Raw genomic sequence first — 17,513 nt, forward strand, 5'->3', positions numbered from 1 at the left:
ACATGCGTGCACGCACACTAACAAACACACACATGCGCACATGCACATACGCACACATACACACACACTCACAAACATATGCATATACACACAGAGAGAGAAAACTAAATCATCCTAAATCCCTCATGCTCCCACTCTCTCTCTCTCTCTCTCTCTCTCTCTCCTCCCTCCATCCCTCTCTTGCAGAAGGATTAATTGGCAGTGACCGCAGGTGCGGCGTTGTGTGCTATTTATCTCCTCTAGTCACAGGTGGGTGGGACACTATGCATCACCTGTGACTGGATGAGATCATGATCTCATCTTTTGCCGCACATATGTATGTCTGTCAGCAGGGGGCATCCTTTTTCTTCTTTTTTTCCACAATAACCATTCTCAGCTGTTGAGGTCATGAGTATTTGTATACAAACAAGGTTTATTTACTGACTCTAAGTGTGTGTGTGCGTGTAAGTGTTTATGTGTGTGTGTGTGTGTGTGTGTGTGATCAAATTTGCATACAGTATGCATTTGATGTCTATGTGTCAATTTTAATTCAATCATTGTCGCTGGCGGTATAACAAACCGGCATTCAGTTACAAAGTGTCGGCATTGCGTAAGGCTGGAACACCAACACTGATAAAGTCCTTCTGGCTCCTTCTGCAGTAGAGAGTCATTAATTAGTAATCGTGGGTGACATATGCGTTACCAGCATGCGATCGAACGCCATCCCTGTACATGAGTGTGTGGAAGGGGGGAACGTCTGTCCAATAAATATCACTTTGACAGATTGTGTGTGTGTGTGTGTGTGTGTGTGTGTGTGTGTGTGTGTGTGAAGTAGAGAGAGAGAGAGAGAGAGAGAGAGAGAGAGAGAGAGAGAAAGGGAGGGAGGGAAGGCGAGGGTGTTTGTGATGGAGATAGCTTTAAGCAAATATCAAAATATGGCATGCTTTCAAGCAGCTAATTTTCCATTATCTCAGAAGAGCATTAGGAGAAATCTTTAGCTAAGCTGCATGCTTACTAATCTATTCAAGTCTATACAAAAAGCACTATCTGCATATCCTCAAAACACAAATCAGCATTTTTCTCCTGTCTCCAAAACTGCATATTGATGTATGTTTAACGGCCAATACACATTTTATACATACATTAGAATGCTGGAAAAACAGCAATGCATACCGGGCCTCTAATAGCAGTGGGTCCACTCCACACTAACCTGCAGGCTGCAGCACCAATCTCCGCTGTTGAGGTTCACGCAAGGTCAGCCAGTCCCTGAGAAGAAAATCCTGTTCTGTTTTGCAAGGTTATCAAGACTGAATTATATCTGAACAACTACCTAACAGCTTAGGGAAAAGCATGCCTGCTCAGACGTGAATTAACACAGAACCGGCTGATATTCAGAGAGGATGCACTGGGTGTCAGTACTCCTCACCCATAAACTGCACATCATATCATTATATCGGAGAGTTTATAGTTAGGCTTTTATCATGCTGGTGGTTTGACATTCACTGTATGGGTGCAACCTTATGTTGCTCACAGTGGACCCAATGAAGACTTGCACCAAGGGTGCAAAAGTATTGAGTCCAGTGTATTAAATCCTCATATTCTGATACACATGTTTTGGTATCAAAGAGAACTTAAATTATGTACTTTAGAGTCCGACTGACCATGGGAGAATGTGCTTCAGAATGTGAGGAATGCGCTTGCTTGTGAGGTAAGACGCATTAGTATTTGTTCTTGAGACACGGCCATGGCGGCTGGCTTCTTCTGTGCAAGTAGAAGCACGTGTTAATTCTCCCCCAGCTGGATTTACCCAGATATCGTGTATGTTGGAGGAAACCTGTGCTAGTTTTAAACAGGGTATGACATAACAATGGGGGAAAGGAGATTAGAGAACAAACCCAAAGCTCCACTAATATCTCGGTAAACAAAAGCAGTGCATTCAACAGGGGGAAAGAGCTAAATCTATAGATTCAGATTAGTCTACAGCTCCTCACACGTAAACTTCAAACGGAACTTGTTTGTGAATGCATTTTTGCATGTTTTGTTTTCAGCAAAGCTGGCATCTGAGAGTAGGCCTATGTAACCCTGAATTGATGTTGATTTTACAGAAAAATAGGATATGACAATTAAAATAGTTATTGATTTGTTATGTAGGCCCTACTACAGTTTTTTTGTGTAAATAGCTTAATTAAAGCTCACGACATCTACAGTATACAATGCAATGTCTGGCCCTATGGTGTCACATCATATGCCAAGAGAGTGTGCTAGTGCTACACGTCAAACCATCTCCGTAGGGTGCTTGGTATTTCCGTGTTCGAGCCACATGGGGTCTTCAGTGGATAACCAGCAGGATTCCTGATTGCTGGCCAATCCGTGACCTACTGTGTGACAGTGTGAAATGGTTTGCCAAAACGTAGCTGAACTCTGCTAAATGTGATGAGATGTGTTATTGATTTGAGAGATAATTGTCAGCTTCCACATACATGGCAGGCCACCAGAGACCTTATCCACTTTAGACATTCCAAATACACCGGCAGATGTGTGAACGTCCAAATGCTGATGTGATTCTGTTTCGCTGTCGATCTGAGATAGCTGATTTCCTCTCATTAGTTGTGCTTAGCTAATCAGCAGTTGTACTAATTAGCGAATCCAGATGGTCGGCACGCGATACTGAAGATTTCCGCTGTTTTCTGAAGGAGCGTCTTTCTCCACCTTAGTGTAGCACAACACGATGTGCCAAACGAACCTGTGGAAGTTTGTCAAAAAACAGCCTTTCCTCTGGGATGAAGGTCCGCAGACGTCTGTGGGAGTTACATTTGTTTACTTCCTGTGGGCTATAGCACATGGTAGATTAAAGCGATATTCAAATGGATTAAATGGCCACGACGCAACTCTACCTCACCATGACAGTTTACCCTATAGGTATGCAAAGCGTTCTGGCCTTTATCTTCTTCATGTCGTTAACTGCAAACATGACTAGCATTAAAATGCATGGCTGCCAGAGGTTATGTAAACAAACACATGATGAGCATATTGTTTTTCGTCATGTATAATCCACATAATAAAAAGGCTGTCATTCCTTTGAGCTTAAACATGCAGTGACATATACTGGAAGCTATGCATAATTAAAGTAATCGTTCAGTCATTCTAACATCACTTGAGGGCAGAGTGGATTCCAACATACGTTTCTCTGTATGTAAAGATAGGGAGCGATAGAGAGATATAAGGGTATAGGGCTGGGACTCTGCTTACACTTTTCGTCAAATTCAGATGATTTCTTCTTACGATCCTTCCTCTGACTGTCCCCTCAGTGTTTGTACACATTCGTAACTCCAAAAAGGGAGAAACAAACATAGTGGCGCCGACAGACAGAGCCGTGAGCAATCTCAGCCAATTAACGGTGCGCCAAGGGCATGTCAGAGGGTACAGTTGTATTGGCTGTATCACAAATATCAAAAACCTCTTGCCGAAAACAAAACTGAATCACAGACTTGATGTTTAAGATTACATAAATGTACTCCTGAAATATCATGTCCAGCCATCCAGAGTAACCTTAGCTGTATAACAAACTTATCTAAATGGTGAAGTCATGGACATGAGTGAACAGGGGTGGAGAATATGAAAGCGGAAAGCAGTTTGTGTTTATTAGTATAATATTGAGAGTTTATTTACACTTTTGTAATTAGTAACCAGTGCTAATTAAACATATAGTATAATCCTCAGAATTTAGTTTTCCTGGGAGAGAGATAGATAGATAGAGAGAGAGAGAGAGAGAGAGAGATTATATCTGCATTACCCTATGCAGTAGACTCTCCTAGTCTAAATATAAATAGCACCCTATATGTAAATCTAAATCTGATATGCATTCACCTTGTCAAACAAAACTGCACTCCATCTAAACCACAATTAATCCTGTTCAATGTGGTCAACACCCTGCGAGAATAAGCATTTATCTATCTTTAGGACTACATCCGGTTCATCTAACTTTATGATAAACCGTATGGGCTTTGGCAATTGCCAATTGTAAATGCACTGTGCACAACACCCTTTCATCTCCTCACTGTCTGAAACATCTTCCTCAATAATGAAGCCATAAAAGAACACAGAGCCAGAGGTCATGTACCAACACCATCGAATTGATATCTATTTATGGCACCAATGCGTATTCATTTAAGTGCCAACGACTTCCCCCCAGTCAGAATGTGGGGTCGTAAGGCTCTTTATCAGTGTGATTAAACCAGCATTCACGCCATATCCGGTATCTGCCCAGCACTGTGTAATCATTAACCATGAAATATAGGCGGTACCACCACACAATGTCATCTGTTCTCTATCATCCTGTGCTCTCCCCCATCATGATGACGGTGTGGATTTCCGTGTTTGTGTGACAAACTTGGTCCACCCCATAAAGGAAACTTCTTACACTACTAGAACGTTGTCATCAACGTCTTCATCTCCTCTTAACTCCCCCAGATACAAAGTCCTTTTTTTGTTGTTGATAAAAACAACAACAACAAAAAGCAGTCAAACAGCAGAGTCCATTAGTGTAGCAGAGGGGCTGAGGATGAGAGGTACTTTACAACCGCATTGCAGATAAGAGAATGAGCCACAATGGGGCATCTGAAATATGAGCCAGTGGAGTTGATGGATTTTGAGCAGAGCTGGAGGTCATAGCTTCGTGCCATACATGAACACCGAACAATGAAACAGATATGTTCCCCTTCACTGGAGCCATAATGGTTTAACATTTTTGCCCATTTACGGCATGTCGGTCTGCAGTCCTCTCCTATTAGATACTTTTAATACCATGGTGGAAACCGTACCACGTGAACAGTGAGACAGTTTCATATCTCCCCGCCAGTACAGTATGGAACTTTGTCTCACTTATGAGGCTAATCTAATGTACAAATTTTTCACATCTTGGTGAATAATCCATTTACGTTGTACAATCATAGGTGTAGTCCACAGTTTTTAAATCAAATTCTGCTAATAGCTCCTTACGTTCATACGCTGTCCTGGCTCTGGAAATGGGAAACAAACAAGCTTATTGGCAATTCTAGCCAATCATGGGGGGTGGTGGTGGTGGTGGGGGGGGGGGGGGTCATTTGAGGAGTAGTTGAGATAAAATGTCAACAACTTTTAATGAAACCAAAACTGTATTAAGGACCCTACCTTTAAGTTCACCAAGGACACAAACAAGAACAGTTAGTTTGTCTTTCCTGTCAGCATGTCAGCTTTTTACAACAACTCAAAAAAGTATTGTTGTACTTGTATACTGTGTATTGTTCAGACACACTGAAGGATTTTCTCTTCTACAGATTTCCCCCCTTTTTTTCTTCACAATAATCTGACGGCCTATGTTCAGATGTGATAATACATACCAAACTCTCTAACATATTTCTTTTTTTAGGAGCCATAAGTTTTAACGTCCTCCCTTGAACTCATTTAGCTCGGCGGCTGTGTTTTGTTTGTTAGTTTTTGAGTTTCTTCCTCCTTCACTTGAAAACATCGGCTTGGCTTACGGAAAGAAGTTCTGTCAGCGTCCTCCATTCCCACCCATGGCTGTGTGCACATTAATATTATTTATGTGTCCCTCAGGATGGGAAATGATTAAGCGGCAGACCTCGATTCCCAACTGATCTGGCCCTCAGCTTACAGCAGCATCATAGTTCCCACCAAGTAGCATTATTCTGATTTCTACAAGGCATTACAAGGTATTACCATAAATATACATGATTTTTATGGGTGTTATGTGTGTGTGTGTGTGTGTGTGTGTGTGTGTGTGTGTGTGTGTGTGTGTGTGTGTGTGTGTGTGTGTGTGTGCGTGTGTGTGTGTACACGTGCATGTTCGTGTTTATTTGTTTGTGTGTGTGTGTGTGTGTGCGCGCGCACACACGTGTGTCTCCCCATGTGTGTGTGTGTATGTGTGTGTGTGTGTGTTTGTTTGTTTAATTGTGTGTATGTGTGTGCATACACACACGTGTGTCTCCCCGTGTGTGTGTATGTATGTGTTTGTGTGTGTGTGTCTCTCACTTTGTGTGTGTGTGTATGTGTGTGTGTGTGTGTACGTGCGTCAATGTCTCCTTTGTGTGTGTGTGTGTGTGTGTGTGTGTGTGTGTGTGTGTGTGTGGGTGGGTGTGGTTGGGTGCATGCAATTGTGTGTGTAGCCTTTATGTGTCTCTGAGTGTGCATTTCTTATGCTCTCTGTGAAACTGATTGGTGTCTTCCTGACATTGACGTCCTTGCAAAATGTATTTGCATGAAACATGAGCAGTCACAGGAATCCCACTGAAGTGATCACACCATAGAAACAGCAGTAACAACAAAAAACATAGCAGGAAATGAGCATACAGGGAGACACACACACACACACACACACACACACACACACACACACACACACACACACACACACACACACACACACACACACACACACACACACAGAATGTATGGAGGAGTATGTGCTATGAGCTGACCATGTGCAAAGAGCCAAGAGGTGGGAGTGGAGGTTAAGGAGAGAGGGGAAAGAAAGGGAAGAGAGGGAGGGAGGGAGGAGAGCAGAGGAAAGGAAAGAGTGCAGAGAAGAGGAGAGGAAAGGAGAGCAGAAGCGTGGAGAGCAGAAAGGAAAGAGGCAGAGCTGAAACCGAGAGTCTGGCAAACACACAGGCAGGCAGGACACAAGTCAACAGCTCTCCTCAAGAACAAGGGACTGCAGCATGGCCAAGGAGTTGGCACACGATACTGGTTCACACTTTATCTGCCTGAAGTGAGTGACAATGCATTATTATTAGGCTATACCTTTCAGGTTTAATCAATCAAGTTTTTGTTGTTGTTGGTTTTTTTTTTTTATCTAATTTGACTTGGCTTCTCTGGCTCTCTGAATTTAACCAAATCTGTTGAATGTTGTTTATGTTGTGATCTGTGTTAAGTGAGTGTACAACAGGTACAACTCATTTTGTCAAACCAGAAATATTAGTTCATCATCATTTTGTCAAAACGGAATACTAGTATGTTAATGACATTTTCTTGTTTGCTAGACAATTTTAGATATGACCAAAACAACGTTACTTTATTCTGTATTTCCTTCTGTTGTATCAGTTTGGCCCCAGTTCATGTAGAGCCTTTGTCCTTACAAAGTTTGTCAACTGATGTAGAGATTGAAAAGTTCAGACTGAGTGAGATCTAAGTTAACCTTGCCAGAAATTGGTGTCCTATGCATGTTAGCAACAACCTGTTGTCGGACACGGAAACCCTAATTACATTGCACATTTCATAGCAACAGTCAGAATTGGCGCAAAGTGGTGGCGGTGGTGGCCGTGTGGAAGTGTGTGTATCAGAGAGAGAAAGAAGAGAGAGAGAGAGAGAGAGAGAGAGAGAGAGAGAGAGAGAGAGAGAGAGAGAGAGCTGTACTATATGTCTGTATATTTGAAAAAGAAGGAAAAAAACCTCTTGGTGCCTAGTGAACTATCTTGGATTTCAGAGTCAGTGGCTAAACATTTACCGCCATGGTTAGCGCTATAAGAATGCTAACATGTCTCAAGAGCAGGCAGATACAGTAACCTTCAGCAGCTATACAACCTGGCCCTTGGCTGCACGCCAGTGCCAACTTTTGTTTGATGTGTAACTGAGCCCGTGCCAGTGGTGTGTGTCAAAGAGTTTTTGCTACTTGCTGGTTCCCCTGTTTTGATGTCATATATGGGAAATTACGTATATGTGTGATAATATATGAATATGGATTACACATATTATACAAATAGACAATGTTTTCCGAAATTATCAATCAGGCTTTTCCAAGGATTGTCCCCTTATTTAGCTTTTATATTTCTCAATTTTAAAATCAATGTCATTGTCTGTATTATATCCTGAACACATTTTTTGATTATTACTTTGTGTCCATCATGGGGCAGTCGAAGTTCCTGTCACTGGTTATGTGGGCAAAGTGTTAAAGTACTGTTGTTTTAACTGAACGCTAATCCTGTATGGATGAACTCTTGCCCTGATCCCTTTTATTTCCTACTCTCTCACCCAGGCTTTTGCATGCATGCCAGTACTGTCTGTGTTCGTCTCCGGCTCGACCTCTGTTGAGAGTGGCAGCACACTACGCTACACAGCTACACCACTGCACACAAACAATGCCTGCGTGTCTTTTTTTTTTTTTGCACATACCAACAACACATAGCACTTATTTTTATAAGACTTTTTGATTATTTTTGAATAGTTATGCCATGCACAGATGAAAAGAATGAATTATGTAATGTCCTGTAAGGTAACCCAGGGATCTTGTCATGGAAACAGGACTCATGTTACGCTGACTGCCATTGTGTCTCTCAGGGCAAGAGGGGAGCAGTGAGAAGCCGACTGCTGGAGTAGGCCAGCTCTCACAGCGACAGTGGCATTTCACAATCTGTGCCAATAAACATCCTCATGCCCTTACCACTGTTGACACATTACACATTACTGAGCTCTGGGGCGCCCAATAGAAAAGTTAGTCGTGAGTTCTGTGGTACAACATGCCATGTGATTTGACGAACATAACAGTATGTTTTTTATATATATATTATCTTCCATGAACCATGAATGACACTCAAGGGTTGGCTTGGCATGACTGCATGCATTGTTTTTGAGCAGAAATGCTTTCGGCAGGTATTATATCACTAGCTGCCTTGAATTGACATGCGAAGTGACTGTGCATTTTCAGAAGTCAATGTTGAGTGGGGGCTGCATGTTCCCAACAAGAACAACTGAGGGAGGTAGTGGAGATGAGGCTGCCGGCCGCCTCATTGTCATTCCATCACACTACTCACCTCTGCTGTCCAGGGGCGTAAATCAGTGCCTGCTCACAAAGTTACCCATTATCTTTACCATTGGCAGTTGCCTAACTCCCTCTCTCTCTCTCTCTCTACTAGCTCTAATTTGGCTTTTTGTGAAGTATTTTTGTTAAAGTGTAATTCTGGAGTAATTTGACCTCAGAGTTTTTTTCACCATGACAATGAGTCGAGCACCCCCTCAAGAGCTAGATTAAGTTGATAGGCGCTAGTACAGTAAGTTGAAGGAGTACCGAGTTTGACCGGCTTTAGCGGCTACAGCCCAAATGGCTAACAGTGCAAGTACTAAGGGACAATCGCTAAATGTATCCAAACCGCCATTTTTAAACCAGTATCAATAGGGTCCCTAAAGCAAAGCATTAAGAACTTAGTAAGAGTAGAGTTAGACAGAGTATAAGACTTACCTACAGTACCATCCTCAGTCACCTCCGTGTTGTGGGAAAGTTTGTGCAAATCAATTATTGAATGTAATGCAAAATGAATCCATTGAAACGTACTGTAGTTCCAGAAATGCATGTACAGTTTGCTGTTTGTGGAAGTTTTGTGAAATTTCAGTTAATAATGTTTTGTAAAATGCATTTCCATGGAATTATCAATTCACAAACGTTCCTCCTTGAACTGAACTCTGGTGCATTCAGTTATCGACTTACAGTATAGGCTTCCCCTACAACACGGAAGTTACACTTTAATGTCACGCTATTTGAATAATTTAGAGTTATCTTTTACTTTTTCGGTTTGGTTTTATTGAGAGATACATATGGATTCACTTTGACAAGCCTAATAGATATGCTATAGTAGTTGGTCTTAACTTCTAAGAGTTTCAGGATAAACTGACTGATATTCTCTGTGCTGTTGCAGTAAAAATAATAACTTAAACGGATGTCTAAAATGCACAAAATCTCCTACCCATGAACCCATGTTAATGTCTTTTAAGGTTGAGCATGGAGGAGATAATGTTATCGCAGCATAGAGAGTGAGTCAGCGTAGAGCACACAGTCAAAAGCTTTGCATCAATGTCAAAGTTATTACGTTTTTTCCCTCCTAATTTAGTTTTAAAAGACAAACAATGACAGCTACTGTGTTGTCGTTTGCTTTTTCCGTATCAATTCTAATCTCACAGATATAAGATGAGAAATTAAATGGAGTGGAATGGGACTAATGAGAAACAAAAATGACAGAGAAGCACAGGGAGGTCATTTGATCAGTCATAACATTTGAAGAAGACATAAATAAAGAGACATTTAAAGGACTATGCACTCAAATGTTTGAAAGGAAAACATAAACTGTATATTCTGAGCTAAACATGTCATGGATAGAAAGGTCTGACTCTGTATATATTTTACAAGGCCAATACGTCACATGGTCTCACAGAAGTCAATGCTATATTTAAACATGAACAGTACCATTAGAGGTAGGTAAGAGAAAGACAGAAGGAAACAATGCCTGAATCAAAGAAAGAACCTAAATGAGAGGCTGAGAACAGGACTGAAAATGTAAGTGGATGATTCCTGCTCGTGGATGAATGTACAGTACATGCCTGTGGCTTACTTGCCACCTCTCATATCCACACACTCTCTACCATATGGGTAGAGATTAGCTGATCTGTCTTCTGTGGCCGCATCAAGACTGGAAGAACACACAAATTGAACTTGAGCTGATTCTCCCCTGAATCTATGCACACACTGACGTTGGCTCATGATTGAAAGAAAAAGAAGAAGAAAAAAAAAACACGACAACAAAACACAAAGACAGGGAATGTGGTGTGCCAGACTGCCTTGGCTTGTGACTGTGTCGGTGGTAAATAATTGCGACAGTGCTGCAGCTTGATTTAGCTTGTTGCGGCTAACGAATTATGGCTGGAAAGTGAGCGCGTCAGTGTGCATAAACAGCCCTGTCAGATGAAGCGGAGGGCTGATGTCTGCTGTCTGAGCATCCTGCAAGGCCAGTGTCCCTCTGCTCAGCGCTGCCCAGGCCTGGTCAGGAGTCTCTGTCTTAACCACCCAGAAAAAAACAGAAGAGAAAAATAAATAACTCGCTGTCTGTTTTATATCACTCGTTGAGCTCACCATTGTTTGCTGAGAGCGTTTATGGCTTGTATTTTCCGCCTCATGCTATAAGGCGTCTGACCTAGACTGCACTTTGTGGAGATGGTGGTGGTGGCAATGGTGATTGTGATTTGTGTCATTCATGACAGAATACATTTATTAGTGAGTGACTTGTAAAATTGATAAACAACTTTCCTGTATTTTTTTTGTGTGTGTGTAGGCCTACAGTACTGTGTGTTGTGTGTTTGTTTGACATATTCCTTGTTGGTTGTAAGTAGTTGGTTTATGACATTTTCATGGATTGGAGAGGGGACTCAGTCAGTTGAGGCAGCATCTCAAGAGCCGCATACAGTACAGTACAAGCCAGTCTCACACTATTAAGCCTCTTGCCACACTGCCCAAGCCAACAGTAAAGTGGATAGACTTATACTCTCCTTATACGTAGCCAGTGTTGGGGAGTAACGCATTACATGTAATTGAGTTACGTAATTTAATTACAAAATAAATGTAACAGTAATATATTACAGTTACTGTAGAAACATTTGTAATTCAATTACAGGTACTTTTGAAATTTTTCAAAATTACAATTTGAATTACATCTCAATATTGTCAGCAAAGAATATTGTATGTAAAAAGAACTGTTTCCCTCCACAGCCATAGTTTGATACGGGACCTTCTGATATCTCTATCACGTCTACAGCGCCATCAGCGTAGGCCTACATGCCTGCCTGTAAACGTCTTATGATTATCATTATATCATCCTCTCAAAAAATGTGATGCTAATTCATGTATTGAATGCCCTTGCTGCCTTGTGCCCTTGTACAGAACTGCTCGGCAGCCTGTAGACCAAGGCCGAAATCTTCGCATGGATTTGGGGACTATATATATCATTAAAAAATCAGGAAAGTAATCAAAAAGTAATCAAAAGTAATTAGTTACATTACTCAGAAAAAGTAATTCAAATAGTTACACTACTATTACATTTTAAACAGGGTAACTTGTAACTGTAACACATTACATTTCTAAAGTAACCTTCCCAACACTGTACGTAGCTTACTTCCCTTGACTGTTTGTTCCATTATTTATGCTCTCAAAATTCACCTTTAGAAATTTCCATTTTTCCTCTTTCCACTGGATGAATTTAGTACAAATGTCACAGATGAAGTCTAGCAAAGTGTCTATATGCATTGTACGTCCTGTATCTATAATGGTTGATTTGAGCTTTGCAGAAGAAGCAAAATAAAGCTTTAATTGCATATTCAGCTTTTATGCCAGATAAAGCTTTACTTGCATATTCACAAAATTAATATCAGCTGATACATTCAATTGCATGAAAGATTGAGCACGACAAAAAAGATGTCTGACTAGCTGAAATATGATGAGGCGTAACCCATAGCCCCCTTATGACACGTGGACAGGACATTGCAATCCATCAACACAGACTCAGTAGGTTTCTGCTGGCCTTGTATCTGACATTTTTGTCCCTGCATTTAATCTTTTTTTCTCCTTATTGGTGTACTGGTGCCTTTTTCTCTGTATGTGTGACGTGGGTCCATGGGGCCTGGGTGGGCCCTCTCCACCCCGCAGCTTCTGGGCGATCTAATTTGGCTCCAATAAACAGGCCTGATCTCATTACTGTTTTTGCCTCCGCTCTCTACCATCGACTGCGTGTGCTGGTATCATCTGTCCAAATGGCTGGCCATCGTGCTTTGCCTTCTGCTGCAGAGGTATCACCTGTCTCCTGTGGGCATATTGCTCCTGGCCTGTTTGCCACTGGGGGGAGGTGGGGTGGGGGGGGTTGGGGGACAAACAACAGTAACGCTCACGGAAGCACCTGGTCCTCTTTCCACACGCACCCATGAAGTAGCAGGCCGGCTGGGTCCTTGGACATTGTGTTGACCTTGAGGTGGCAAATGATTTTGGAATACAAATTAATTTCTAAACTGTGCCACAGTGATGTGTTGGTGAGCAAGAACTTACATTCTACTTTCAGCCATTTACAGCTATCTGACGGAGCTTCCTGTATTGATCGTCATGGCACCTGATATATATACAGTAAAGTGATTCTAGCTACGCATGGTCGGTGATTTTACCTTCTTTCCTTTATGTCTCCAGTTGCAATTGTGGTAATTAGGTCTTGAAACGATTAGCATGGGCAGCCAGGAAGCTTTACTTCTTGAGTCTCAGTGATGCCAAAGGCAGGCAAGCACTTATAGGTTATAGTTAGGTGACTGGAGGAAATAGCAAAATGGATCATTGACCATTGCATCCATTAACATTTGCAATGCTCCCTATTACATGCCAAGGTAAGAAGGAAATAGGACTTAACCTTTAATGGCATTAGACTCGTAGAGGAAGGCATTGTTTGCTGTTGCTCTAGGGTAGGTGACTTTGCTGGTGTGCTTTAATTAATGTTTATGAGAGCTACCTGTTTATGAGATGAACAATGTGCGTCATAATGTTTCTTTGTTGTGGGGGAAAAAAGTCATTTGAACTGGCCATAATATTTGAGCTGGCCATACAAATTGAACAATATTATTTTATTGCTATAGATTTGTCTCGGTCTGATCTGATTTGTCTTGTTACTCACTAGGCCACCAATGATGGAATGGAGTGACCTTCCCTTGGCGAGATGCCACCTGCAGAGGGACTCTTAGCTCCATGCTGCCTCTGTGACCGACAGACTGACCTCATCGTCTTAGACATGCTCAGGACTCTTCCAAAGAATTTATGTCACAGTTCACAGATCTGCATATTCTGGACAGCGCTGGTCCCCGAATCTGAACTGTGATGAACGTTTGGGGCTTGGCAGGATCAGGATACACACAGGGGGGCCGATGCACAGGACTTTTAATTTGTAATCTGTCAGCTGTGGAACGAGAGCAGCCCCAAAGGTACTTTTCTTCATCTCCTCCAAGCTTCTCGTGAGAGGAGAGCAGATGCAGGAGAGCTCGCTCCTCGTCTGACGCAAACTCCAGCCATGATATCCGCGGCGCTCAAGTGGGTGGTGCTCGTGGCGTTCATCGTGCTGATCATTGGCGGGAACGTGCTGGTGTGCCTGGCCGTCGGCACGAGCCGCCGGCTGCACCGGATCGCTAACTGCTTCGTGGTGTCGCTGGCAGTGTCCGATCTGCTGCTGGGCCTATTGGTGCTCCCCTTGTCGGCCACACTGGAGCTGCGCGACGGCCTTTGGCCACTGGGGGGCGCACTCTGCAACATCTACATCTCCATGGACGTGATGTTGTGCACGGCGTCCATCCTCACGCTGCTAGCCATCAGTGTGGACCGCTACATGGTCATCACGGGCCCGCTGCGCTACCCCCAGCGGGTCACCCCTCGGCGGGTGGCCGCCGCCATCGTGGCCATCTGGGCGAGCTCGCTGGCGGTGTCCTTTTTGCCTATTCACCTGGGCTGGAACACGCGGAACTTCACCGTCCAGCACGAGGACTGGCTAATGCACGTGGAGAAGGACAAATGGACCTGCCGCTACGAGTGGAATAACAGCTACGTGATCCTAGACTCCTTTGGCACTTTTTACCTCCCCCTGCTGGTCATGTGTGGGATGTACCATCGGATCTTCTGTGTGGCTCGTGAACAGGTAACTGTGACTGTGATAACTGTCCATCTAAAAGTATCGGTATTATCACACGCACATTGCCAAACACAAAACGTACAATACCTGAACATTTAAAAAAAAAACATAAATCCGTGTCTACATGTACTGTATGTTACATAGTTGCACAGAATTTATGGTAATACTATAATACACCTCCTAAGAAATGAATATTACACTTCTTACAAGTCTTTTTAAAAAATTGAGCAGCCTATGTTTAATGTTAAGTGCACAGACTTCATGTGTCTGAGTTACAAAATGAGTGTATTGGGTCGTGATTAGACAGAAAACGGCTTGTTGCTTGTCAATTGCAAGATCCAATAAAAATGTCACTCGACCGTGTGACCCCCAGCATGATGCCTTCTGCCTCCTCCCCTCTCAGGTGCGGCGCATCCGTGCGGCCACGCCCTCCTTCGCCCGCTCGGCCTCGGCCGCTGCGACGGCGCGCGAGCACAAAGCCACGGTGACCCTGGCGGCCGTGCTGGGCGCCTTCGTCGTCTGCTGGTTCCCCTACTTCACCTTCTTCACCTGCATGGGCATGCGGGCCGAGCCCGACCCGCCCGAGATCATCCACTCGGTGGTGCTGTGGATGGGCTACTTCAACTCGGCGCTCAACCCCATCCTCTACCCGGCGCTGAACCGCGACTTCCGCCGGGCCTACGGCCAGCTGCTGCGCTGCAGGGGGGCCAATCACCGGCCCTCCGCCGCCTCCATGTGCGTGGCCCTGCAGAAACGAACTGCCACCTCCAACGGACACCAAATTGTCCACGACAAGAGCAAGTCGCTGGAGGACAGCTATCTCAGTATCCAAGAGGGAAACGGAAATGATTTGACTGGCCAGACAAGGTTAGGCACGGCTTCAAAGCGCATGCCAATTTTAGATTTACAGGGAAATACGCGCGGTGGTAAAATGTGTTGTTGGTGCCAAATTGACTATTTACTGATTTCCATCAGTAGACTTATTCAGAAGAAACATTAAGCAGTCATCATAAACTTGACCACATTGCCATGTAATAAAATAGTTAACAGCCAATAGCAGTCTACATGATTATGTGAGTGCAAACTGAGTAATGTGTAACAGCTTCTTTCAATCTGTCCCTAGACAGTCTGCGGTTAAAATGTTCAAAACTAACGCAGACACTTTGAATTGAAAATGAATTGGACTTTAGAGTAATGCTCTACAAAACAAAATGTCTACTTTAAAACTCGTTTTTAAAATGTCTGTTTGTCCCAGTAGCAGCTTAATGTTGTTTTCTGTCACCTGAAAATGCTGTAGGAATGCATATGTTTGTTTATGCCATTGAAAGGGTCTATGTAAATATGGATTGAAGTCATAACAACTGAAGTATTTCAAATAGGAAAAAACACTGATTGTAGAAAATATTCAACATTTGATGGAATGGGATACATCAGCTTTCAGTTCAAGTAAATCCCTTTACTCACATTTAAAAGCAATGCTTTTTGCTAATTCTGCTTAATCGTTTCAGGTCTTAAACTTACCTTCTCCCTGACGCCTACCTGGTGACAGGTGAGACACACAGAAATATACCAAAGGTGAGAGAAATAGACATAATGTAACAGACAGACAGACAGACAGACGGGAGGTGAGATACAAATAATTACAGTGTGGTGTGTGGATAAGAGAGCAGGAAATGCATTGCAACAGGGATTAGGAGATAGGAAGAGGGATTTTCCTTTGGTTTGATATGGACTGTGACTGTGACTGTGTGAGCTCCAGTGGTGCTTTCCTATGAGCTGTGGCTACTGCAATATGCATACGCCATATGGATATACAGAATGAAAATGCTCATGATTTATGCACATTTGGCTGGAGGGACTTGCAGGAAAGTCTTTCGAAAATGTATGCGAGAAAGAAAAAAAAAGAAATGAAACTTAGATGTCCATCTTGCACAGATGATCAGATTTCAAATCCCTATACAATTACTGGCAACAAGAATGCTTGACAAGAACTGCTTGTGCACTTACATTTGCAGCTCATTGTGCTGCAACTGCAGTGTGTATTTCCATAGAGAACTTTATCAGAGTAGTGTGTGACATGATCTGCTCTTTCCGTCTGGGACAGTGTGACATAAATTGCTTTGCCAGAGCGGAGACAGAAAGGGGACAGGGACTAGAGGAGGGATGTTGGGGAAGAAGACGTTGGCTTGTCTTTGCAGTGACGAACAGCCTGGTGGGGAATGGTAAATGAGTGACTGTCCTGTCCCGTTTCCTAGATTCCCTCTGTGGGGGGGCAGAGAATGAGAGAGAACGAGAGAGCGAGAGCGAGAGAGAGAGAGAGAGAGGACGGGACAAGCCCAACCAGTCAGGGCTGCTTCGGACGGCTAACGAGGAGAGTCACTGGTGATCAGAGGACGTCTGGCTAAATCTGGATTTCTTCTTCTCCCTCCTTGGTCTGTTCCTACCGGGTCCAAAGGGCAGAAGCAGTCTTCCTTCCCAGTTATGGTGTGGGAAAGGGTTGCTACGACAACACAAGTAATGGGAGTCAGACATTGTCTCTCAAGATGTCCTGCCACTTTAGTTACTTTGTGAACTGCTTGTGAGATATTTTTATGTTGGATATTTGATGATGATCATGCCATAATAGATATTGTATTAAGGGTATTTATATGCAATTCATTTTCTAATTTATTTTGTCTTTCCCATTCCCCTTGCCATGATTCTGTGAGTGACATGTAGACACAAATGTTTAAAATGTAAACTCGCAAAAGTAAAACAATAGACTCCTGCAATAGATTGCAGGAAGTGCACTCAAGTGCAAAGGCAACCTAAGCCCTTCATAAGAAGATATGTTACTGCTCTCTAGTGGAAGCACCACCACAGCACAGTGGAAATGCACAGCAGTGCCCAAAGTCACCCACAGAGGGCAGCAGAGGAGCATGCTCATTAATTGCAATCGTGGAGTACAGGGGAATTGAGATTGGGAGGAAAATGGGGAGGGGTGGAGGGTGTACCAGGTCCTGTATCACTCAGCAGGGCTGGGAACTTAAAAGTCTGCAACAGAATCATACCACACTGTTACCCTTGTCCTGA

General features: G+C 43.1%; 1 protein-coding gene across 3 annotated transcripts; it reads left to right on the forward strand.

The window, feature by feature from the left end:
- Positions 1–6,564: 6,564 nt before the first annotated feature.
- Positions 6,565–17,401, forward strand: hrh2b (histamine receptor H2b). Of its 3 annotated transcripts, none has more exons than XR_009939204.1 (5): positions 6,565–6,745; positions 13,443–14,447; positions 14,845–15,308; positions 15,950–16,016; positions 16,697–17,401. XR_009939204.1 is itself a non-coding variant. In XM_062536900.1 (5 exons), exons 2-4 carry the CDS (start codon positions 13,830–13,832, stop codon positions 15,954–15,956), a joined length of 1,089 nt encoding a protein of 362 aa, XP_062392884.1. In that variant the 5' UTR covers positions 6,565–6,745; positions 13,443–13,829; the 3' UTR covers positions 15,957–15,990; positions 16,697–17,401. The 3 variants fall into 3 exon arrangements, 2 of the variants coding, with proteins under 2 accessions (XP_062392884.1, XP_062392883.1); XM_062536900.1 differs by having other exon boundaries at positions 15,950–15,990; XM_062536899.1 differs by lacking the exons at positions 15,950–16,016; positions 16,697–17,401 and having other exon boundaries at positions 14,845–15,890.
- Positions 17,402–17,513: the final 112 nt, after the last annotated feature.

Source organism: Sardina pilchardus, chromosome 5 (assembly GCF_963854185.1).
Source record: "Sardina pilchardus chromosome 5, fSarPil1.1, whole genome shotgun sequence".
Taxonomy (NCBI): Eukaryota; Metazoa; Chordata; class Actinopteri; order Clupeiformes; family Clupeidae; genus Sardina; species Sardina pilchardus.